The 25608-nt window shown below is 42.2% G+C and overlaps 1 protein-coding gene across 1 annotated transcript in view; it reads left to right on the forward strand.

Moving 5' to 3' along the window:
* The window catches only part of VPS16 (VPS16 core subunit of CORVET and HOPS complexes), a 245123-nt gene that overhangs the window by 60871 nt on the left and 158644 nt on the right, over positions 1–25608 (forward strand). The window contains exon 8 of the mRNA XM_029606500.1: positions 13288–13343. Coding sequence (XP_029462360.1) covers positions 13288–13343 — 56 coding nt within the window. The remainder of the gene's footprint in view (positions 1–13287; positions 13344–25608) is intronic.

Raw genomic sequence — 25608 nt, forward strand, 5'->3', positions numbered from 1 at the left:
GAGCTTCATAAGGAGCGAGGCCTGGAATGTAGAGAGGCGTCTAAGCGTGCAGCTTAGAGTGGTCAGAGTAGCTAAACCGAAGTCTTTGCTAACTCAACGATGGTAGCAAAGCTGAGGCTTTAAATACCCAGAAGTATTGACATCATACGGTGGGAATGCCCCCGAGGTTCCCGCCATGACGTGTATTTGAGCGTAGGCAACGTACGCGCCCTAGGAGGCCCTGGGAATGAGAATGGCAGATTGGAACGCCCATGCTGAGCCGGAGACGCCGAGGCACTCTGCACCGAAGGCAGCCATCTTGCCCAAGGAGGAGGAAAAGGGAAGAAAAGAGATAAGGCAGAGCGATCGCAGCCGTCTGCGACCGGACACAACACCACCACATCAGGTGACTGTTTACCAAACCCTCCACTTAGGGGTGGGGAGCGCATACCAGTGAGGCATGGACTCAAGGATCATAGTTCCAGATTGAGAACAATGTGGGCTATCTGCTGTGCTCTGAAGGCTTTCTCTTATCTTCTTTCAGAAAAGAGAATCTTGTTTCAGGTGGACAGCCAAGTGGTCATGTCCTGTATAAACAAATGGGGGAGGTATGGGCTCTTGTTCCCTCTAAGAGGCCCTCTTGATTTTATCATGGGCAGCTCATCACAATGCCTACCTTTTTAAGTGAATTACTTCTGGGAATCCAGTCTACGTTGGTGGACCACCTCAGTAAAGTGCTGCAACCATATAAGTATATATTGTATTAACTGTCAGTTCAAATGTAAACCGGTATGATGTTGTACACTAATGTCGGTATGTAAAAAGATTTAAATAAATAAATAAATAAGTGCTTCCTGGATCATGACGCAGTGGACAAGTTATTAAGGAAAACCAAGGATTGACTTGTTCGTCTTGGAAGATATTCGAGTGGCTAGATCAGTTTCTGGTGCTTATGAGGGGAGGAGTAGCCTAGTGGTTAAAGATACCCTGCTGCTTTTTTTTTGTCCTGGGCAAGTTACGTTAACCTTCTTTTCCTCAGGTACTATCAGATTGTAAGCCTTCTGGCAATAGGGAAATACCTACAGTGCCTGAGTGTAATCTGCTTTGAAGTGCTGAAAAGCAGAATATAAATAAATACATGTAAACAAAATAAATATATGTAACCCATCCCAGGAGGTAGGCTGCCTATTTATCCTTTGGGCTAGAATGCTAGCTATAGCTGTTCCTTCATTCTCCTTCACCAGGGTGTGGATTCTTTTTCTGTTGGGGGAAAGAGTTCTTTCAGGGCCCTGAGTGCTGGGGGTGACTAGAATACACTTCTTAGTTGCCCCTGGGGAGTGTTGTCTCTGATACATGACTTTGTGTGCATAGTAAGCCCAATAACCACCCTGGAGGCACTGTGTTAGTGTCCAAATAAAAAGTCTTTACTGATGGGCAACAAACTGTAGAATGGCAGCAATAATAAAATCCTCTGCACCACAGTTCTCTCTCCCCCCCCCCCCCCCCCCCCCTTTAGTTTTTCCTCTCTATTTGTGCAGGAATCTTTGAACCAGGGCCAGGGAAACTTCCACCCTCCAGGACTTGGTTGAGTGCAGCTCCTAAGTGGGCAGGTCCTCCTTTAGCTTGGTGAAAAACCCCTTCCAAATCCCAGTGAAAATGGTCAAACTGGCCTTTGCACAGAGAATAAAATGTTCTTTCTTTTGCTTTCTCTCTCTTTCTTTCTCTTTTTCTTTTTCTTTCTCTACACATTATTCCTTGTCTCCTTTCAATCTTACAGTGCCATATCTTGTTTTCCTTCTTTCTCTGATGAGAAATGTGTTGTCATCTTGCTTTACCTCTTTGGTAGTCCTTTATTTTGCTTGACTTTTTCCTTTACTGATTATTTTCATTGTCTCCCATTTTTCTGTGTTCCATTTTTTGGGATCTTTGTACATCCTGAATGCTAATCTTTTTTCCTTTTATTTTTTCAACCATTTTCTCTTGAGAACAAGAGGGAAGTGGCTGAAAATTGTTTTTCTTTTTCTTTGATTTACTTTTCTAACATAAAAATGTTATCTTTTTTAATAGCTACGGTTCCACTTCATCTATCTTTTCCCAGTCTTCTATCTCCTCAAAGTACATCCCCATTTTGCCAAGTCTATATTTTGAAGTCCAAAATATGGGTCTTCATGTGACTTCTCTCCCTCTTGGCTGCTATATCGAACCATACCGTCTGATTACTAGTGCTTAGGTGAGCACCTGTCTGAACATTAGAGACATTATCTTCATTTGTGAACACTAGTTAGAATATCACTCCCTGCTGCCCCCCCCTCCCTGCCCCAGGATTCATCACCATTTGTTTGAGCGGAGCCTCTTGAAGAGCATCCACTATCTCTCTACTTCTTGCAGATTCAGCAGTTGAGAAACTGCAATCCACATCTGGCAGATTTAAATCTCCAACGAGCACCACTTCTCCCTTCTTTCCTACCTTTTGGATGTCATCTATCAGATCCCCTGTCCAATTTTTCTGTTTGAGCAGGAGGCCTGAATACCATGCCTCTATGAAGCTAGAAGACAGTACTTCTGTTTGCAGCAGCTCATAGCATTTCTTTCATACCCCACTCCCCTTGCTTTCCAGTTGCTTGTCTATTACACTGGTAAGCAAATTTCTGGGAACATTTTGTTTCCTCCACAACATTTGGTGAAACAAGTAGATTTTAACAAGCTGAACACAAATATGCATTTATTATATCTGTATCACATACCGTTTGCCAGAAAAGTGCGATATACATTAAGCATTGTTACGTGTCTGTAGCGGCATAAGCTATAATGGCAATGTTGGCACCAGAAAACAAAACTAAAAATGTTTTGCTGAAAACTTTTGTTTGTAATCACTGTCTGACGCTTCATAGATGAGAGTCCAACAATAGTCACCCAGCATGGAGGGGTTCCACTTGCCTTGATACCGTTTCTCCATTTTGACAATGTCAATGATGAAACTTTTCACCATGTTCGTCACTCACAGCACCAAGGTTGTCTGGGAAGAAGTGCAAGTCAACGGCAGGGGAGAAGAAAAACTGATACTTCACGCATATCCAGCATAGCTCTCTGCTTCAACGGCAGGGGAGAAGAAAAACAGATACTTCACGCATATCCAGTATAGCTCTCTGCTTCAACGGCAGGGGAGAAGAAAAACAACCAATAAGGGCTGAATAACATAGTCTGGGTAAAACAAATAAGCATGGGTGTAGCTTGCTTATTGCGGCGGTTACTTCCCCTACTACCCCTAACTAATCAAGCTTGATATTTCACTTGGATGCAGCTCCATCACTGCTCTCTACATTAATGGTGGGGGTGGAAGGGAAATAGAACCAAAGAGCTAAGAGAAACAGATAAGTATGAGAAAAAAATGTGTGAAGCTTGCTGGGCAGACTGGATGAGCCGTTTGGTCTTCTTCTGCCGTCATTTCTATGTTTCTATATATGTTTCTATGAATGAAGAAAATGGATCTTCAATGACATGTTTCACTTTATCAATTTGTATGCCTGAAGCAGATTTTCAACTTGTTCGACATAGTTGCCTAGAATGTTACAAATGACATTCTTGAAGGCTGTCCACGCAACACGTTCTGTACCTTGCAGAAGACCATCAACAGACGTTGCATAGGAGACTACTCATTGCTGCTGCTGCTGCTTATATAAGGCTGCGTCATTATGGAAACAAATTGGAATCTTGCAGCCGAGCTGGGGCTTGCCTGAGCAAGTTCTGGCATGATCAGGCAGAGTTTCTTGGTGTATTTTAAAAAAAGTTAGACTCTGTTACATGTTACGTTGCTTATGCTGTCAAAAATACGACATGAACTTTAAAAATCATAAAAACTACTGTCCAGCAAGAAAATATATGTACACGAGATTGTTTTAAGATTTCACAATTATTGTAACACAAAATTAGCCGTTTCTCAAAAACCTTACATGATGTACAAATTTTGAAGTAATATCTGTGATCAGCATAAAAAAATCTATTTAGAACACCAAAAAGCCTGAAGGAAACAAAAACTTTATTTACCAGTGTTATTTTAGACAGTTGCCCCTCCCTCTTTTCTGTTCTTCCTTAACAAGTTATTGCCCTGTATGGCCATATCCCAATCATGAGACTCACTGAACCATATCCATGTAATAGCAACTATGGCCAAATCCGCTTCCACAGTTAGGGCCTGCAGATCTAGGATTTTGTTGCCCAGACTACGAGCATTTGTGGTCATAGCTTTACATTTTTTTATCCCTTGGAATTCTGTTCTTTCTTAGCATCCAGTCAGATGAATCCAGAACAAGTGGGTTATGTATCTCTACCAGCAGATGGAGACGGAGCAAACTGACATTACAGTATATACATCCCTGCAGTGACATCAGCCTGCCAGTATTCTCTGTCTCTAGCAGATGGTGGATGTGCATTTCCCTACTGGGGATAGCTTCATCAAAAAAAAAAAAAAAAAAGGAGAAATAAGTGTTGGACACCTAATTTTTGGCACACAGAATTTTTGGACTTCTTAAAAAGAACCCCCCCCCCCCCACAGCTAGACGCATGCCTCTGGTTGCCACTCAGTGCCTGTCGATCTTAATGGCGCCTTTACCTAAGAAACCTAAGAACTTTTCTCTTTGTACTGTCTGTTATATGTGGGCATCTCAGCCAGCAGTACCCACTAACTTGTGCCAGCTCTGTTTGGAGCCTCAGGGAGATTTATCTTCCACTGATTTCATTAAGCCTGGTTTTTCTCAGCCGGCTGTAGGCCTGGGTAAAGACATGTTGGGTGGAGCGCCTGAATTTGGAATGCCCCTAACTGGTTCTTCAGCAAGGAAAGCTAGCTCAGTAACTATGCCTCACCTCCTGCTATGGTATACATTTTCTTGGGTAGAATCTTTCCAGGGATTACAATCCTAGCCCTTCCAGTGCTCCCAGAGAAGAGTTGCAGGTAGGAACCTTTCCTGGACCTACTGTTAAACACCAGAATACTCCTAGAGTGGTAGCAGGACTGCCTGATAGAGATCCGGATGGCATGGATGATGACTCCGATCCTGACTCTCTTGAGGATTCTTTCAAAGAGATGAACTGCCAGCTCTGATTCCCAGTCCTTGAAAATGCTCAGGGTTCCTGGGGCAGATTCCGTGTCTGAGCCAAAGAGAAAACCCATTTTGGTTTCCTTACATAAAGCCTCTTGTTTTTCCCCCGTGATGGAGGCCATTCAAGAATCGATTGGTCTTGAATGGGGTACCCCAGAGTCTAATTTCAAAGGGTTTCAAATTTTGGAAAGCCTGTACCCTCTGGATCCAATAGTAAGAGAGCGATTACGTTTTCCGAAGGTAGATGCACTTTTGTATGCAGTCTCCAAACGGACCACTATTCCCGTAGGAGGAGTGGCCTTGAAGGAAGGTCATGATAGAAAAATTGAGTCTATCCTTAAGCATTTGAAGCAGTAATCATGATCTTGCAAATCGCTTCTTGTTGTTCTGTGGTGGCTCGCTCTTGTCTGCTTCTCACCCAGGCGGTCAATGGCTCTGTGGTAAACTCCAGGGCGGTTATGGAACCAGCTGCTGCCGCCTTCTTGGTGGATGCGGACTCTGATTTGGTATGCACTTCAGCCAGAGGGGTGGCTTTGATAATCGTGGCCAGGAGTCAGTTATGGCTGAGAAATTGGTTGGCCGATGTGACCTCCAAGGCTAACCTCACCAAATTTATTTGCATTATTTATTTATTTGCAGGTTTTTCTATACCGACCATCATCAGAGATATCATGCTGGTTTACAATTAACTAGGGAAAAAGAAGTGTGAAGATATCAGTTACAAAAAAACCAGGGGTCATAAAACTGGGGGTGCGAGAGAAGAGGCGCACGGGAGGGATAGTAGCAGGCAAGAGGATAGATGCACTTAATACTTGGGTACAGATAAAGATATACAACGACCAAAATAGCTACACAACAGTTGAAACTAGCTGCTGTGTGGTTACGTGCGATAACCGTAACAAATGTTGTTAACAGACAGTGGACCTATTTACAGGAGAATAATTCTATATTTAACATAGGAGGTAGCTTGAGAGTTAATAATGCAGCAGCCATTTAAAAAGTATAGCATCATAAAGCAGTATCAGGAATACAAAGTACAAGGTTAATAATTACAGCAAGATTTGAGAGTACAGTATTTGAGAGTCCAGTATTTGAGAATCCGGATTTGCGAATCTAGTATCTGCATATGTGTTCTGCATTAGAAATTGAAAGTGGCAAAGGTTATTTATGCGACATAGTATCTACATGTGAATTCTGCAGCAGAGTGGTACATGGCAAGGTTACGGGAAGGCTTGTTTGAATAGCCAAGTTTTGAGCCTAACCCTAAATTTTTGTGCGCACTGTTCGAGTCTGATTTCGGGTGGCAGAGTATTCCAGGCATAAGGGCCAGCAATGGAGAATGCTCGTTCCTTGGTGGACTTGAGGTGGTGCTGTTTATGAGATGGGATGTGTAGGGTACCTTCGTAGGAGGCTTTGGTGGGTCTGTTGGTTTCGTGGAAGCAGATTTTGTCTTTCATCCATTGCATGTCTTGGTTGAGGAGGGTTTTGTGTAATAAGTGAGTGTCTTGAATGTTATGCGTTGATGGATAGGTAGCCAGTGTAGGCTTTTGATTAAGGGGGTGATGTCGAATTTGCGAGAGTTAGTGAGGATTCTCGCTGCTGAGTTTTGCAGTAGTTGGAGGGGTTTGAGTGTGGCTTTGGGAAGGCCCAGAAGGAGGAAGTTGCAGTAGTCTATTTTGGACATAACTGTAGCTTGCAGGACTGTCTGAAGGTCACTGAGATGGAGGAGGGGGTCTAAGTGTTTTTAATGTATTGAGTTTAAAGAAGCAATCTTTCATGATTGCACCAATGAATTTTTGTAAGTTAAGGCGATCATCTATTATGACACCTAGATCCTGGGCTGAAGGTGAGAAAGTCACGTTGGTGTAGGGGGTGGTCTTGGAATGGATAGGGGGAGTGATTATGATAAGTTTGGTTTTAGCTGTATTAAGGGCGAGGTGTAGCGATGTCAGGAGACTGTTGATGGATGAAAGTGCGCTTTCCCATCTTTGAATAGTGGAGGTTAGGGAGTCTGAGATGGGGATGAGAATTTGAACATCGTCAGCATATATGTAGTAAGTGAGGTTCAGGTCTGAGAGGAGCTGGCAGAGGGGAAGTAGATAGATGTCTAATAGGGTGGATGACAGTGAGGATCCTTGTGGAATGCCTCTAGAGAGGTGGATAGGTTTGGATTCATAGTCATCAATTCTTATTTTGTAGATTCTGTTGTTGAGGTAGGATTTGAACCATTGGAGGGGGGTGCCAGCGATTCCAATCTCGCTGAGGCGTGTTAGGAGTATGTTATGGTTAACTGTGTCAAAGGCTGCTGAGATGTCTAGAAGTGCCAATAAGTAGGAGTGACCTTTGTCAAATCCTCTTAGAATGGTATTGGAGAGTGACAGTAGGAGGGTTTCAGTGTTGTATCCGAATTGGGATGGGAATAGGATATTGTGTTTTTCAAGGTGGTCAGAGAGTTGAGAGTTAACATTTTTTTCGAGTACTTTTGCTAGAAAAGGGAGGTTGGAGATGGGACGGAAGTTGGCGAGGTTATTGGGGTCGAGGGTGGGTTTCTTGAGGAGGGGTTTGACGGTGGCTTGCTTGAGAGGATCGGGGATGATTCCTGTTGAGAGTGAGGAGTTTATGAAATCAGCAGTGTGCTTCGCAATGCATTTGGGGATCATTAGTAAGGCTTTGGTGGGAAGTGTGTCAGAGGGGTGTCTGGTGGGTCTCATTTTTTTGAGTATATTTCTATTTCCCTGTAAAGGCCCTGTAAAGGCTTGCTCTTATTTGGGAGAGAGTTGGCGAAACTGGCCAGTAAGTTGGGCGAATCACCGGTTCCTTGTTTGCTGGAGGATAAGAAGCAGATGCCGCACTCCTTTAACACGAGAAGTCGTGCTAGAGGATCCAAGTGTTTTTGAATCTATAGAGGAGTGACGTTTCAGAGGACTCAGCCCTGTGGTAGGTCTCAGTCCTTTTGTCCCAGACAACCCAGAAGGGGCACAGGCTTAGGTAGTGGAACCTCCTGAGCCTCCCATTGAAGATATGCCAACCCATCCCTGGGAACAGGAGGTAGGGGGGGGCGCTTCTCTTTTTTATCAGAGGTGGGTCGAAATCACATCAGATCAGTGAGTCCTGGAGGTGATAGGAGAAGGATATGCAATGGGATTTTATAGTGTTCCTTGGAACGTGTTCATGGAGTCTCCCTGCCACACCCTGCAAAAGAAACAGGCAAAGGAGGGTACATTGGCAAGGCTTCTCAGTCTGAGGGCTGTGATTCCAGTGCCTGCGCCTCAAAACACGGGGCAGTATTCCATTTATTTCGTGTTACCCAAGAAGGAGGGCTCTTTTCGTCCCATCCTGGATCTCAAAGGTGTCAACTGCCTCCTGCGAGTGAAACATTTTCACATGGAAACCTTGTGCTCGGTGATAATGGCCATGCAGTCAGAATTTCTGATCTCTCTGGATCTGTCAGAGGCGTGTCTTCACTTTCCCATCTGACTAGAACATCATTGCTTTCTGCAGTTTGCAGTTCTAGGACGCCACTTTGTTTCAAGTACTGCCCTTTGTCTGGCCACCAATCCCAGGACCTATTCCAAGGTAATGGTAGTAGTTGTGGCAGAGTTGAGAAAGGGATAGGATCCTAATACACCCATAATTGGATGACTGGTTGATTCGAGCCAGATTGTTGGAAGAGAGCCGCCTGGTGACTCACAAGATGATTTCCTGTTGCAGGAGCTTGGCTGGGTGGTTAATCTGGCCAAGAGCAGTCTTCAGCCTGCTCAGTCATTGAAATACCTCTGGGTTCAGTTCGACACAAAGCAGGGCAAGGTTTTCCTGCCAGAAACTTGAATTCAGATGTTGCTGGCACAGTTCAGTCTGTTGATGAACACTCTGTGCCCGATCATATGAGCCTACCTGCAAGTACTTTGCTTAATGGCAGTAACCCTGGAAGTAGTACCATTGACAAGAGCGCATATGCGTCCTCTTCAGTGCCCCCTGCTGTCTCTGTGAAACCCACAGTCTCGGGACTATTCGATTCGGCTCCATCTGCTGCTGGAGATCTCCTCCCAACTGCAGTGGTGGCTGCAAGTGGACCATCTAAGGAAGTGAGTTTCCCTGACACCACCGGACTGGCTAGTACTGATGACAGATGCAAGCCTCCTTGGTTGGGGAGCTCACTGTCTGAAGCTAACAGTGCAAGGGTGCTGGAATGCAGAAGAGTCTCTCTGGAGCATCAATCAGCAGGAAGCAAAGGTGGTTAGGTTGGCATGTTTGCAGTTCGGCAGGCTGCACGGTTGATCGGTCCAGATAATGTCAGACAGTACAACTACTGTGGCTTACATTAATCGGAAGGGAGGTACCAAGAGCAAACAAGTGTTGCAGGAAAAATATCAACTGATAGAATGGGCAGAAATGCATCTCCAGATGATCTCAGCAGTGGACATAGCAGGAAAAGACAATGTAAGAGCAGACTTTCTCAGCAAGGAGAGTTTGGACCCAGGAGAGTGTTCGTTGTCAGACGAGGTGTTTCAGCTGATTCTGGATCGCTGGGGTCTCCCGTTATTCGACCTGCTGGCCACTTCGCACAGTGCGAAATTCTTCAGCTGCAGGAGAGATCTAAAGTCATTGGGGATTGATGCCCTAGTGCAGGAGTGGCTGGAAGGCAAGCTGCTGTATGTCTTTCCTCCATGGCTCATGTTGGGCAGATTGGTTCGAAGAATTGAGCGCCACAGAGGGATGGTGCTCTTGCTCATTCTAAATTACCCAGGAGACTGTGGTGTGCAGATCTGCGAAGGCTCCTGCTGGACTGTCCTCTTTGTCTTCTGGCCGCACAGGGACCTGCTATGGCAGGGGCCTATTCTTTATGAAGAACAGACTCGATTTTATCTTACGGTATGGCCCTTGAAAGGGCTCGCTTGCTGAAACGTGGATACTCTGTGGCAGTGATTTCCACCTTGCTAAAAGCTAGAAAGTTCTCCACTTCCTTGGCCTATGTGCGGGTTTGGCTAGTGTTTGAGGCCTGGTGTGAGGATCCGAGGTACTCTTCCTTCTTTGGTCGAGATCCCATTCATTTTGGAATTTCTGCAGGATGACTTGAGGGCCAAGCCTTTATACAATTCCTTAAAGGTTCAAGTAGCAGCTCTCGCCTGTTGCAGGGGTCAGGTGAATGGTGGTTCCCTGTCGGCTCAACCTGATGTGGCCCATTTCCTGAAAGGAGTGAAATATCTTCGTTCTCCTTTGCGGTTTTCAGTGCCCCAGTGGAGTCTTAATTTGGTATTGGATTTCTTGGCAGGCCCTACGTTTAGATCTCTATGTACTCTCTCCTTGCACTTACTGACCTTGTAAACAGTGTTTCTTGTGGCTATTTGTTCCTTGCATAGGTTTTCTGAACTGTAGGCCTTGTCTTGCCAGGAGCCATTCCTTCAGGTGACTCCAGGGTCTGTACAGCTGTGTGTACTGTTCCTTCCTTTTTACCAAAGGTGGTCACTGAGTTTCACTTGAATCAGTCCATCTCCCTGCCATCTCTGGACAGAGAGAGAGATGTAAAGGAGTATTGTCTGTTGCGACCCTTGGATCACAAGAGACTTATTGTCAGATATCTGGAGGTTACTAAGCCTATGTGGAAATCGAATTGCTTGTTAGTCCTTCATGGCAGTACTAGACAGGGAGAGCCAGCCTCACAGGCTACAATTGCTCATTGGATTAAAGAGGTAGTCACGGCAGCATATGTGGATGCTAGGAAGCCGTTGCTTAGTCAGGTTAGGGCTCATTCCACTAGGGATCAGGCAGTGTCGTGGGCGGAGGTGAAATTGTTGTCTCCCGTTGATATTTGCCGAGCTGCAACATGGTCCTACTTGCACATCTTTTGCAGGCATTATTGTATGGATGTGCAAGCCCAGGAGGATGCAGCCTTTGTACATGCGGTTTTGACTGGACCGCAGGCAGCCTCCTGCCCTATTCGAGAGTAGCTTGGGTATATCCCACTTGTTCTGGATTCATCTGACTGGACGCTAAGAAATACTTACCTGATAATTTCCTTTTCTTTAGGAGAGTCAGATGAATCTAGCTTCTCTCCCTTGGCTGCCAAATGATCATATTATGGTGGTCGTGTGTGACTACATATCAGGATTTCTGGTATGTATTAATCCAGTCCCTAGATTAAAGTTAATACATTCTTGCCTGAGCTCAATGTTGCCTGTTGGCCGAGTATTGAAATGGTTATTTCTTTTTAATCATTTTTTGCTTGTCTGTCCATAGTTGCTTTTGAAGAGAATACTGGCAGACTGTTGTCACTGCAGGGGTGTATATACTGAGACTTGGCTATTTAAGAAGGCCTATCAGGATCAAATTTAAGTCTCTCTCAGGCTTCATTAAGAACCCTTATGATACAGAAATTCTAAATTAATGTTATACCATATTAGTTAAATTTCATCTGTGAGAATGTTATTAGTTATTTGTTCACTTCTTTGTGATGTTGTTATTGTATTATTTTTAATGCTACCTGCGTGTTTTTATCTTGTTTGATTTTAGTAGTGTTATTTTATATATACATTGTGTTCTGTATTCTTTTAGCACTTATTGTTTTTAGCTTATAATCATGTAAACTGTTGTGATGGTCTTCAAATGACGGGACACAAAAGCTATTACATAAATAAATAAATAAATGTCAATTTGCTCCATATCCATCTCCTGGTAGAGGTGCATAACCCACTTGTTCTGTATTTATCTGATTGTCCTAAAGAAAAGGAAATTATCAGTAAGTAGTAATTTCTCATTTATAGTTACCTTTTCTGACCTTTGAGTAAAGGGTAAAAAATTAAGTTATTTGATTTTTTTTTTCTCCTCCCATTTCCTGTATTGCTTGGGGTTGACAATCCAATGTCATTGATCACTACCTGCCACCTCAAGTCTCTAGTTTAAATACCTGATAGTGTATGACCTAAACTTCTTGTTTAGGATCCTCTTTCCCGCCTCTGACAAATGTAGGTCATGTATAGATAAGTTGTATTTTTTTGTAGGTATAATATAAAGTAAGATGGATGACCATGCATATTGTTTGTGTACACTTGATATGTGTGTTAAGTCTTTTCATGGATGGATTACTAAGAGTTTTCAGGATGTTGACGTTGAGCTGTAACTGTTTGGTTGTCATTAAAGCAGTGTTCATCATTCCTTGAGGAAGCTCAAGTGAGCAAGGGAATTGAATATTATCAAAACAAAGTTTTAAAAAAAATTTTTCCCCTGAAGAAGCTCGAATGAGCAAAACTTGTTGGGAACTTTGTTCGGCTGCAACCTCTGGAGCATGTTGAAGATTCTTTGGGATGTTTTTCAAGCTTTTTTTGCTGCAATCTTTCATGCATTGTGCACAAATTACTTGATCTATACAAGGATGGATTTTTAAATGTCTTATCTGTTTGTGAAGTATTTGTCTTCTATTGTATTTTCAAAATGTTTGATATATTATAATCTATATATTTTTTCATTAAAATCTTTTAAATGATAGTATAATATTTGGTGGTTTTAGTTTTATTAATATAAGAAATGCCATGCTAGGTCAGATCAAGATCCATCGAGCCCAATATCTTGTCTCTGACAGTGCCTGTCTGGGTCATAATTACGTATCAGATCCCCAACAGTATCTATTTCTTGTATCTCAATCTCAGGTATAAGTGATGGCTTCCCCAAGCCTACCTGACTAATAACTGTTTATGGACTTCTCCTTTAGGAACTCGCCCAAGCCTTTTTTTAACCCTACTATATTAATTGCCTTGACCACATCCTCTGGCAATGGATTCTATAGCTTGATTGTTAACTAACTAAAAAAAATACTTCCTATGATTTTATTTTAAATCTGCTGGTTGCTAGTTTTATGGAGTGTTCCTTCATCCTGGTGTTGTTTGACATGGTAAATAACCATTCCCCATGTACCTTTTCCACCCCACTCATAATTTTATAAATTTCAATCATATTCCCTCTATCCCCTCTTTTCCAAGCTGAAGAGCACTAATCTGTTCATCCTTTTTCCATAAAGAAGTTTTTCCATCCTCTCTTTCATTTTTGTTTCCCTTTTCTGTATCTTTTCTATGTCTTTTTAGAGATGAGATGACCTGAACTGAGGTTTGTATAGGAATATCCATTTTTTAACGTGTAGAATCTCTTTGGTGCACTTTATTCCTGATACTGGATTTTGTTAAAAATATGTGCTAATGCTATTGCATATTCTTTATTGTAGGCAAAATTTTGTGAGTTCAACTGCGGTATGCAGTCACCTCCAAAGCAAATGGTCTGGTAAGAGTTTATTTCTCCACTGATTTTACGTGTATTGAAACTACATAGTGCTCACTCCTCATAACCCAACAAATATTAGACAACCCCTTTTATTTGCTTTGAGTAGGCTTGCCAACATTTTGCAGTACTTATATCATTTCGACTGGTAATGTGTAATGATTGTGCAAAATCACCTGCACTTTAGTTAGTGTACCTGCTACTCAGTATCTTTTACAATTCCCACATTAGTACTTAGCCCATGGGCGGAATATAACTAGTATATTCCTGGTTTTTGGATACAAAAACCCTCATTGTTTCTACAAAAAATTGGTGAGCTGAGTTAGTCACTTCTGTTACTTAAACAAGGGCAAGTTATCTTGGAAACCATGTCGTATAGCTTAATACATTTTTCACCAAATTAAGAACATAAGGCACCTGAGCCTCTTCATTTTATTTTTCTATGATAATTAGTTGTTCTGATTTGGATAGCTCCATCAAATGATTATCACTACCTCTGAAGTTTTTGCTGAAGTAACAATGAGTTTGCAAGCAACAGTCAGGAACTTGCACAGTCTTGTATAATGTGTATATATCGCTATTACACAATTTTAAAATACAGGATTGTTTATTTTATTATTTATTTATTTAAAGTCTTTTCTATACCGTCGCTAAGTTATATACCATCGCAACGGTTTACAAATCCTGGGCACCAGGTGGTCATAGCGCCTACTGATGGGGTAACTTTCTCTGGCCTGAAACAGTCACCCTCATTCCTCATCATCCAGCCAGATCAGTCTAGATACATGGGCTATGTTTCCCAACCAGAAGATGGAGACAGAGAACAGGTTTGCTGATCTTGGACCTTAAAAGGGTCTATGCTGTGCTCAGCCTGCCAGAATTCTGTCTCCAACAGATAATAGGTAAGCATCTCATGCTGTTTGAGTCTTATTTTAGGCCAGGTAAAGGAGACATGGATTTGACTGCTCTTAGATTGATAGTCCTTTGATGCCTTCCCCTGGTTGAGCTGCTCCTAGGGTGATACTCTGATTCTCTCTCTGTTGAACTGCTCCTGGGGTGATAGTGGTAATTCCCTCTCACAGTGGAGCATGGCCAGAGGATTGGGTCTGTTGCCCTTCTGTCTCCTAAGCTCTCCCCCCAGTTCTTTATGTTTACATTTACATTTATTAAAATGTAATTGCTTAACACTAAGAAAGTCTAAGCAATATACAATAAAACATACATAATTAAAACAAGACTAAAATTGTACAAAATTAGAAAACTTCGTAGTGTAATACTCTAATAGTACAAACAAACATTCTGGCACAAGAAAGTTCTGGATTGTAAACATCTGGATTTGGTTCGTTTCTGCATGTGAAACATTATGGTGTATGTCACATACATGTCAACTTAAATAGAAAGATTTTTAAAAGTCCTCTGAATGTTTTTAGACAGTCACATAAGCGGAGCTCTAAGGAGAGAATTCCAAAGAACCGGGGCTGTGACGGAAGAGGCATGCTCTTGGCTGACATGAAGATATACTGTTTCCGTTTCTTCCTCTTTTCTTGATTCCTTCTTCCCATTTTTAAGTCAGCCTGATCCTGTCCGGGTAACAAAATGAAAAAACAAAAAGGGCCTCTTTTCATGTCGTCCAGCTACTCCAGTCCAGGCAGTAAGAGTGGATTGTTTTCCCCTACCAGCAGACGGAGGCAGAGAACCCTGAATTTCCAACATGACATCATCGCCACTACTTAGGAGTAGTGCAGCTTTGGAAAAATCCAGTATTTTCTGCCTCAAGTAAATGGTAGGATCGGTGGTATAGCAGCTCAACATCGAATCTTATGTCCGGTCAGACCCGGGGCCAACCAGCAGAGCAAGCCCTACTTATCAGCTCGCAGTCACAGGGGGAACTAGTTAGAGCTTGAGAGAAGGAAGGCTTTTACTTTATATTAAAAAAATAATATTAAATAGTTTAAAAAAAAGGGGGGGAATTCTTCCCCATTGGATATAATTCTTTATGAAGTTTGTGGAATATCTGTATTTATTTATTTAAAAGTGTTTATATACTGCTTTTATAAACATAGTTTAATCAAAACGGTTTACAAAATAAAAACTTACATAATAAAAACATGAAATTAAAATTAAAATAGAATATATAAAAAATCAATAGAATAAAAATAAAAATCGTAAGTAGACTAAACATATTAACAGAAATAAATAACTTAAATATCAAGAGCCTTAGGTACTGCAATTAAAATTACTGGGTGGGTGAAGGAGGGGGAAGGGAAGAGGGATGTAACAGAATTAGAGTGAGGGAAAAATGTGTTGTGTATGTGATGAAGTCATAAGTATCTTGTGTCTAGGTTTTTAAATACAAGTTGAAATAAATGAGTTTTAAAGGATTTTTTAAATTGTTGTGTATTTGGAATATGACGGAGAATGTCGGGGAGAGAATTACAGAGAATAGGCCCAGCCACGGAAAAAGCTCTCTTTCGCGTGATGTCGAGTCTAGCTAAATGGATTGAGGGGATGTCTAACATATTTTTTGATACCGATCTTAAATGTTTCATTGGTTTGTATATACATAATATTGAACATAACCAGGTTGATGAAGGATTGTATATAAGGGCATGGATTATGGATAGGATTTTATATTGAATTCTGTATTTTAATGGAAGCCAATGAAGAGAATAGAGGATTGGGGTGATATGTTTTCTAAGGGAAGTACCAGAAAGAATACGTGCAGTCACATTTTTTTTTTCATTTATATTTTATTGATTTTCACACAAACCTTTACAAGCATTAATATATCTTGACTTGAAATACAGAGAAAGTAATTTCACATCAAATATTCTAATCAGATCAATATCTGAATTTTAATACAGAAGAAATAATAAAATAAAATTCTTTCTCTTAATAGTCCTCAAAATTGGGACCTCTACCCAACTGCACAATAAGCTTAAACCGCATAATCAAAAAGAAAACCTACAGTCCAATACGAAGAGCATTTAAATACTTCATTCTGGATTGGTACCTATAATGAGGCTATTCTGTCCTTATCGGTGAGGAACCTTTCACAGGAATAATCTTATTTGACAAGAACATAGAGTGCTGGTTGGGAGTAAAGAAGATAGTGCCTTACTTACAAGGAAATTTAAGTAAATATGATGCTCCCAACTCAGTCATTCTAGGCTTTAATGTCAGAAAGTGTCGTCTCTTTTTTTGTGTTACCTTGGATAAATCAGGAAAAACACTAACCCTTAAGTTCAAAAACGTGGTAGAACGATTTCTAAAATACATTCTACGTATCCACTGTTTATCCTCCTCTAGGAGGAAGGATACCACCAAGGTTGCTGGTATAATTTGCTTCTCTTGTGAGGTTTCTAAGATTTCCGTGAGATTTAACAATGATGATTCATTTAGTACCAGAATCTGAGCTTCCTTTTGATTTTGTATATCTTTCTTTTTAAAGGGAGGTATATAAAACACCTGCAAAGTAAGAGGAAGAGCTTGCTCAGGTATCTTCAAAGTTTCAAGTAAATATTTTTTCAACATATCCTTATGGGATATAAATTGATCCCTAGGAAAGTTTATAAATCTCAGGTTTTTAGCTCGAGTCTGGTTTTCCAAATGTTCCAGTTTAGATATTGACATTTGATTTTCTTTTATCAAGGCGGTATACAATTCTGATTTTCCTTTCATTTCCTTTTCTAGTTTATCTATAGATTTTTTTTGATTGTATAGCCTCTTTTTCCACTATTTTTAATCTAGTTCCAACATGTCCCATAAAATTATATATAGGAACAGTTTGATTGTAAATATTACTATTTAAAGTTTGCAAAGCTTCCCATGTAGAATCTAAAGATACCTCTGGAGCTCTTACCAAGTCCATTTTCTTTATTTCTGGAAAATTAAGTTCCTCGTCGATCAATGACCTGAATCCCTCTGTACCGGTACCTTCGTCAGTAATTAGTCGAGGGAGAACAGCGTTTACACTACCTACTCCGGCTCGTTCCACTCGTCTCTCCAACGAGCCTGCATCTTCTGTAACCACCAACTGTTCCACGTTTATCTCCTCAGCTGGGTTTGCTGTCACTTCCCGATATACCGGGGACAATGTTGTTAAGAGCTCTGAGGAGGTGTCAAGTAAAACTTTCTCCCGACCATCTCCTAGTGAACTTACTCCTGGTTCATCTTCCCTCTGTGTTACATGAGCGTCCATTGGACCTGTTGTCTTCGAGGATGGTGTGGGCGGGTTTCCTTTTTTCTCACCCTTCTTTTCCTCACAGAATGAGGCATATTGGAATACAGAAAACTCAGAGAAGATCCTCGAATGCTCAGTCTGTAGGGGCGCGCGTGGCTTGGGCGACACTGTGGCAGCACGCCGCGGGGAGCCATTTTTGTAGGCCCCTGAGGGCATCGCCCTATGATGATGTCAGCGGAATACCTGGCTGGAATCCCGTCGAGGCCACTCTCCGTACCTCTGGTAGGTCACCGGTCTTTTCGATTTCTCACTCTCCTCCTCCTCTCACCTCATTGGTAGAGGGAAAATGGGCCGTTTTTGTTACTGCTGAGATGTTGTGTCATGGATAAATCTGAATTTAATATAATCCCTAGATTGGGTGCCTGCTTTACAATTGGAATGGATAGTCTGTTTAGTGAAAGGTGAGAAGGGGGACCAATATTAGAACTGGAGATCGACATTAGATGAACTATTTCAGTTTTTGAGGGATTTAATTTTAAGCGGTTATGTGTTGATAGTATTCAAGAATAGAGTCACCATAGAAAGAGTAGAAGACCAGGAAGAATTATAAGGAACCAAAAACTGAATGTTGTCTGCATAAATTTTAATTGTACATTTAGAGAGGAAAGAATGTGACAGAGTGGAAGCAAGTAGTTATTAAAAAGAATGGGAGATAGAGAAAACTTTGCGGGACCCCAGATGAAATTGTGTAATATTCTGATGAATGCTTGCAAATTGTTAATTTGCTGAGTACGGCCAGATAGAAAAGATGAAAACCAATTTAGAACAGTAGCAGAAATACCTATAGATTGAAGACCTGAGATAAGACTCTGGTGATCAAGAGTATTGAAAGCTGCAGAAATATCTAAGAAAACCATGATGAAATCTGTGGAGTCAAAAGCTCGTAGAAGAGTGTCAAAGGATGAGAGAAGTGTCTCCGTAGAATGGCCTTTACGAAAGCCATGTTGTCCAGAATGCAATATGTTGTGATTTTAGTAAATAAATAAATAAATGAGACAGCCTCCATTTAAATATATATAAAGTTAAAGAGAAGTGCATACAGGCAAGGCTCTGAGAGAGAAGCATACAGCTGAGGGAGGTATCTGCCTGGTCTGCATAGTGGAGCTCAGGATTGCTGTAAGTACTGGTGGGGGCTAACTTGGCGAATTCCTCTTGAAGGGGATGTGCTCTCTGTATCAGTTATTCAGTGACGATGGGGACCAGGATTTGGAAGCGTTCTCAGGGGAGTGGGAGATGCGATTATGAGCCATGAGCACATGGAGAGATCCTGTCGAGGGCATAGGAGTGGTCCATGTGGGGTGAGATGCGCTGCATCAGAAAAAGGGCCTCTGTGTTTGCTTGTGTGTGATTAGATGAAATCCCTGGGGAAACTTCATGGATGGGCTATTCTGACAGCGTTGCCTCTTTTGTTCTCCGGACAGGCTGGGGAAGTTACAGGCCACTTGGACCTTGGCAGGAATTAATCAAGAGGTCGCTATGATGTTTACAGTTTCCGTATGCATGACCCTTCCAAGAAGACACTTTCCTGGTGGAATGATGATCTCCCTCCTAACTTGAAGCCCAAGATTCTTATGTCGGGACTGCTAGTTTCTTCGCTCCAGGGGAGCTCTGGAGACTTTCCTCTGTAGTTCTTCCGCTTCTTGCACTAGGTCTTTTGTGCGATTAAGAGGCCCGGGAGGTTTCCATATCTGTTGGCCCCTCTAAATCTAAGAGAGACCCTCCTTTGTCTCTGGCCTTGGAAATTCCCTCTAAAAGGCCTAGAAATGCTCTTGAAGGCCCAGGGATGTCTTGTGAGGATGTCTAGGAGGAGCGCGAGGGGCAGCCATTTTGCAGAGAGTACTGCTTCTTTGGTCTAGAGAGTACTGTCTGGTCCAGAGGAGGATTCAGTTATTAGGCTCTTTCCTAGCATGCAGACAGATGAACTCAGGACCAGTGGGTTTATGTTCCCCTGCCAGCAGATGGAGATGGAGCAAGCTGACATCACAGTATATATAACCCTGCAGTGACCCCAGCCTTCCAGTATTCTCCATCTTTAGCAGATGGTGGATGTGCATCTCCCTATGGGGATTGCTTTGAGATTTTTGGAAGGAGAAATTTGAAATTCTAAATTAAGGAAAAGAAAGACCTGCTCTCCTGCGGTGATACCTAAGTTCCCTCCCCCAGTTGAGAATTCCTGAGGCGATTTCCGTGGTCCCTCAGAGGTGTGCCTTGGTCTGGTAGCTGGCTTTCCTGAAAGGCAGCGGGTGCAGAAGGCAGAGTGTGGCGATGACGGCGGATGCCCTCTCCACCCGCAGCCAGAGACCATCTCTGTACACAGCCAGTAAGTGCTGAGCTCAGGTAAGGATTAAAAAAAAGAAAAAGTTTTACCTGAATCAGAGACAGAGGGGTTTCATGACTTCCTCCGGTCTCCATTCGTGATGCGCTATGGCAACGTTTGTTCCCACTCCCTTTGGGGTTGGGGAACTGGGCAGCCTGGCAGGTTGATCAGCCCCCAGTGGGCTAGTCCCCACACGTAGCCTTTTTTCTTGCACACCGTGTGGTAGGCTGTTTTCCTCATTCCTATCCTTTTCATAGGTAGTAGGGCAGTTCAGTTCTGTTTGACAGAGGCCTAGAGAAGAGGAGGACGATTTAGAGAACCAAAGGGTCTTCTAAATCTGATGTCTTTCTCTTTTGGGGTTTAAGGATTCTGGGGGATGGGGGAGTATTCTCCAGCAGAATATGGAGATTTCTCGATGGTCTGACTCCTTCATAAGGAAGAGCTCCCTTTGATTTCTCAGTGTTTGAAAGTTTTGAGCAATGCAGAGAAAAAGTATGAAAATGATGCAGTCTTTTCTGAGGACCCTATTATGCTGGACTTAAAAAGGCCATCCAAAGGCTTTCCTCTGCCAAAGTCCATTAGGGAATTAATTTCTGTGGAGTGAGATTCTCTAGAAGCTAACTTTACGAGGGGAAAGGCGATGGCTAGATTTTATCTTTTAAACACTCTGGAAAGGGAGAGGCTTAGGATTCCCAAGGTGAATGTGCTTGCTTGTGCTGTCACCAGGAATATTACTTTCCTGATAGAGGGTGGACCCACCCTCAAAGATGCATAGGACAGGAAGTTAGTCGGTGCTGAAGAAGGCATTTGCCATGGCCTGCTTCACTCTTCAGGCAGCTGTCCGTAGCAGGATTGTGGCAAGCACTGTTTAGCATTTGACCTAGTATATCTAGGAAAGTTCCTTGGGGAAGGTATTGACTTCATTCTGGATGAGGAGGCCCAGATGGAACCAAGAGCAGCATTTCTAGTGGATGCTTCTTATGATTAGGTTCGGACTACGGCCAGAACAATGGCTTCCATTGTGGTGGCAAGATGTCTGTTATGGCTATGTAATTGGTCGACTAATTCTGTTCTCGAAGACTGTTGATCAAGCTTCTCTTTAAAGGGAAACTGTTGTTTGATGAGGATCTGGAAAAGTTTGTGAAGGCCTTTGGGGAGTCCTAAGGCTCATAATTGCCAAAATATCCAAGGGATTTGCAAGACCTGAATCAACAAGGAGTCATTCTGAAATGGTTTGTGAAAGCTCTGGTATGTGTTCAGTGGTCACCGAACCGAGCCTTATAGCAGATTTCAGTTTTTTCGCTCCAATAAAAGAGGAGGAATTAAGGCGGGAGATCTGCCAGTTCTACAGGTTCCAGGAATTCTCAATGAAGGTGTCTGGGTCAAGCCTTTGGAGGTCATGGGCAGGTAGCTATCTGTCTTCTACCAAAGATGATTTCCAAATTATCTCTGATTAGTGGACGTGATTAGGGAAGGCTGTGCCCTAAAATTTTCCCATCCTATTTCAGATCCTTTTATGCTAGCCCCCTATCATTCTGCTCTAAAAGGGGAGGTGGTTTTGGAAAGCTCTCTAATGTCTTCTGCAATTAGAAGCATTTGTTTTGATGCTGGTTTTTCAGAGGCGGTTAAAGAAGGTATTTCATTTATTTTGTGGTTCCATGAAAGGTGTGAACCTTTTGTCCTATTTTGGATCTGAAACAGAGTAAACACAGAGCTCTGAGAGTGACTCATTTAAAGATGGAGATCTTGAGGTTGGTTATAGTACTGGTTTGACAAGGGGATTTTTAACATCCTTTAATCTGATGGCAGTGTACCTTCATATCTGAGTAAGACAGCAATCAAACAGTATCTTGCCTTTGCTGCTCTGGGGGTGGGGGGTCATTTTCAGTTTTGGGACTTACCCTTTTGTCTGGCACCTGGCCTGAGAACCTTTTGCAAGGTAATGGTGATGATAGCAGTAGCTCTTCATTGCATTGGCATTTTAGTCCATCAGTATCTAGATGATTGGTTGATTAAAATGAAATCAACTCGAGAGTGAAGTGGTCACAGCCAGGTTTGTGTAGTTTTGGCAAAGTTTGGCTTAGGTTGTCAATTTCAGCAAAAGCAATCTGGTACCTTCTCAGACTTTGGAATATCTGGCAGCAGTGCTCTACACCAAGACTGGTTGAACGCAGCTGACAAGGGAGAGGAGTTGGAAGCTGCAGGAACAGATCAGAGCCTTGTTGAGGTTTGAGTCCCACAGCCTGGAGTTGTCTTTAGGTATTGGGATCCATGGTGGTGATGCTAGACCTAGTTTCTTGGGCGAGGGCACACATGAGGCCACTACAAAGAGTCCTATTATCAAGATGGTCCCTTCAGTCCCAGGATTACTCCAGGAGATTTCTGTTGTAGCACCACACCAGAAGGAGTTTGGAATGGTAGCTGGTGCCAAAATATTTGAACCTGGGGGTGGATTCCAAAACTCCATCATGGATTATACTGACAACAGATGCCAGCCTTCTCTGTTAAAGGATACATTGTCAAGGACAGGTGGCTCCTGATGCTCGAACTTAGGAGGCTAAGTGGTCCATCAATCGTTTAGAGATCAAGGCCATAAGGAAAGCTCTCCTGTATTTTGTTCCTTTGCTTCACGGTCAGGTAGTCAGGATTCTATCTAACAATGCTACAGTGGTAGCATATGTAAATCATCAAGGAGGAACCAAAAGTCAGCAAGTAGCTCTAGAAGTGAGTTGATGGAGAAGCTTGTACCAGCCCTGCTTTGTGTGATCTCATTGCTGCACTATTGATTGCTCATCCTATTGGAGTCTGCCTTCCTGACTGCTCGTTGTCATCTTAGCCTATTATCCCACACAGCTACCAGGGTCCCATGGTGGAAATCTGTTGTCCTTGTTAGATTGAAAACTGACCCCACTTCCTGGTGTTCAAAAGAAGCCACAGAAGGGGTCATAGAAGACCCCTTTGATGTTCCCTTGATTTGTTGAAAAATTGTTCCCCAAACATAAAGTAATTCTTCAGGACTATAAAGTCTAGTTGTTCAATAAATTGTTTGCTCAGACAGCCTGACTCACTTAAAGCTTAATCAGTAACTCTGAGAGCTGAATACTGAGGTATAAAGTGCCGTAATTTCTGCAGTAACTAATAAACCATGATGGTTGAATTCTTAAAATAACTTGCAACAAAGTAATGAGATGAAACAAATCCTGTATGTATGATAAAATCGGTGGAACCAAAGATTGCAAAAAACTATCAATATACTGAGATAATAGTTCCAACACAGAACCTATATTAGAAACAATTGGTCACCCAAGCAGAAGAAGACCGGAAGGTTCATATGCATACCTTACCTAGAAGCCCTGGGAGAGGACTCCAGAGGTCACCATAAGTTATTTAGGCTTCAGGCTCCACAACTCAAACTACCAGAGGCCCTACATCGCTTATAGCAGAAGAGGACTGGAACATGTGCGCCGATAGGCTCATGTGCCTCAAACTTTTTATTGTAAGTTTACTACAGATTATATAAAGAGAAGATTTAATTCAAAACAGTCAATAAGGTGGGTAACTAGGTAGTTATAAGTAGATTAATTGTAGTGTTTTGAGGGACATTGACAGACACACAAAATAAATCAATAGTCTAAAAGTGCTTTAGATTAGCTTTACATCCCTACTACCTTAGAAATTTTAACTCAATAACAAATTAACAAAATTAAGATGCAGATAATCATGCAGTGAGAGGGAGGCTTTCCAGTCTTTTGAACTGAGTACCACAAGTATGATTTTCTCCTAACTGGCAAGAGGTTATATGTTTGCACAAGGTGCAACGATCTCCTAGCCCTCAGAAAATGTCTGATCTCTGGAGGCTAGAGTGGCAGACCTGGAGGAGCTAAGGGAGTCAGAGAGGTATATAGATGAGACCTTCAGGGACGTAGTAGAGCAGTCCCACCTCAAATCTGGCAGCCTCTGTGCTGCCTTGGAGAAGAAAGGTCACCTTGGTGAGGCAGGAAGCAATCCTGTAGCTAGGACTTGCCCTTAACGTGATATAGTATCCTCTTGCACTAAAGAAATATCTTCAGGAGCATGTGCCCAGGAGGGAAGGGTTAGGATGGCCATTTTAGTTGGTGATTTGATTATTAGGAAGGTAGTAGCTAGGTGACTGGTGGACATGAGGATCGGTTTGTAACTTGCCTGGTGTGTCACATAGGTGTGTCACATAGGATTTTAGATAGTCCTGGGGAGGAGCCAGCTGTCTTGGTACATGTGGGTACCAATGACATAGGAAAGTGCTGGAGGATGGTTCTAGAAGCTAAATATAGGATTTTAGTAAAAAGTTGAAATACAGACCCTCTAGGGTAGTAATCTCAGAAATGCTCCTCATTCCACATACAGGACTCCAGAGGCAGGCAGAGCTCCAGAGTTTGAATGTATGGATGAGACGCTGGTATAAGGGAGAGGGTTTTAGGTTTGTTGGGAATTGAGCATCATTTTAGGGAAAGGGGTGGGGGCCTTTTCCGAAAAGATGGACTCTATCTTAACCAGAGTAGAATCAGGCTGTTAGCACTAACCTTTAAAAAGGAGAAAGCACAACTTTTAAACTAGATAATGGGGTATAGCTGGTAGTTGCTCAGAAGCGCATGGTTCAGAATGATGTACCTATGAAGAGTACTAAGAGAACAGGGAAATTAGGGCATCCCTGTAGAGAGGATGCAATAAATGCTAAAGTGGATCAGATGCCTTTAAGTAAAAAGCAGACAGAGCAGAAAGATTTCAAATTACCCCTGTAAACTGATAAGCAGGTTGTCAATACAAATAAAAATCATACTTTGAAATAACAGTATACAAATGCTAGAAATCTAAAAAAAATAAGATTGGTGGAGATAGTGCTGAATGAAGAGGTAGATGATATTGGCATCTGAGACCTGGTGGAAGGAGGATAACCAATGGGACACTGTGTGATACCAGGGAACAAATGAGATTGAAATGACAGAATGACTCAAATTGGTGTAAGGAGGTGGCACTATATGTCAAAGAGGGCAATGAGTCAAACAGGATAAAAGATCTGCAGTATACAAAATGCAATATTGAATCTTTATATATACAAATTCTGGGTGAAAGGGAGATTAAAATAGCAGTGGGGACAGTATTACTGTCCACCTGGCCAGAATGAACAAATAAAAAATGAAATGCTAAAAGAAATTAGGGAAGCTAACAATCAGCAGCACAGTAATAATGGGTGATTTAAATTACCCCAGTATTGACTTGGGTGAATGTCACATCAGGACATGCTAGAGGTAAAGTTCCTAGATGAAATGACTGTTTCATAGAGCAGCTGGAACAACAACCAACAAGAAGGGGAACTATTTTAGACCTAGTCCTTCATGGAGCACCGGATCTGGTGCAAGAGGTAACTGTATTGGGGCCACTTGGCAATAGTGATTACAACATGATCAAATTTGACTTAACTGGAGGAAGAACATGAAAGAAATCTACTGCAACAGCATTTAACTTTTAACAGGGTGACTATGCGGAAAATGATTAGGAATAAGCTGAAAGGAGCAGCTGCAAAGGTTAAGAGTTTACATCAGTCAAGGACATTGTTTAAAAATACCATCTTGGAAGCCCAGGCCAGATGTATTCCATGCGTTAGAAAAGGCAGGGAGGAAGGCTAAATGACTATCAGCATGGTTAAACGGTGAGGTGTGAGAGGCTATAAT

This window comes from Rhinatrema bivittatum, chromosome 6, assembly GCF_901001135.1.
Source record: "Rhinatrema bivittatum chromosome 6, aRhiBiv1.1, whole genome shotgun sequence".
Taxonomy (NCBI): Eukaryota; Metazoa; Chordata; class Amphibia; order Gymnophiona; family Rhinatrematidae; genus Rhinatrema; species Rhinatrema bivittatum.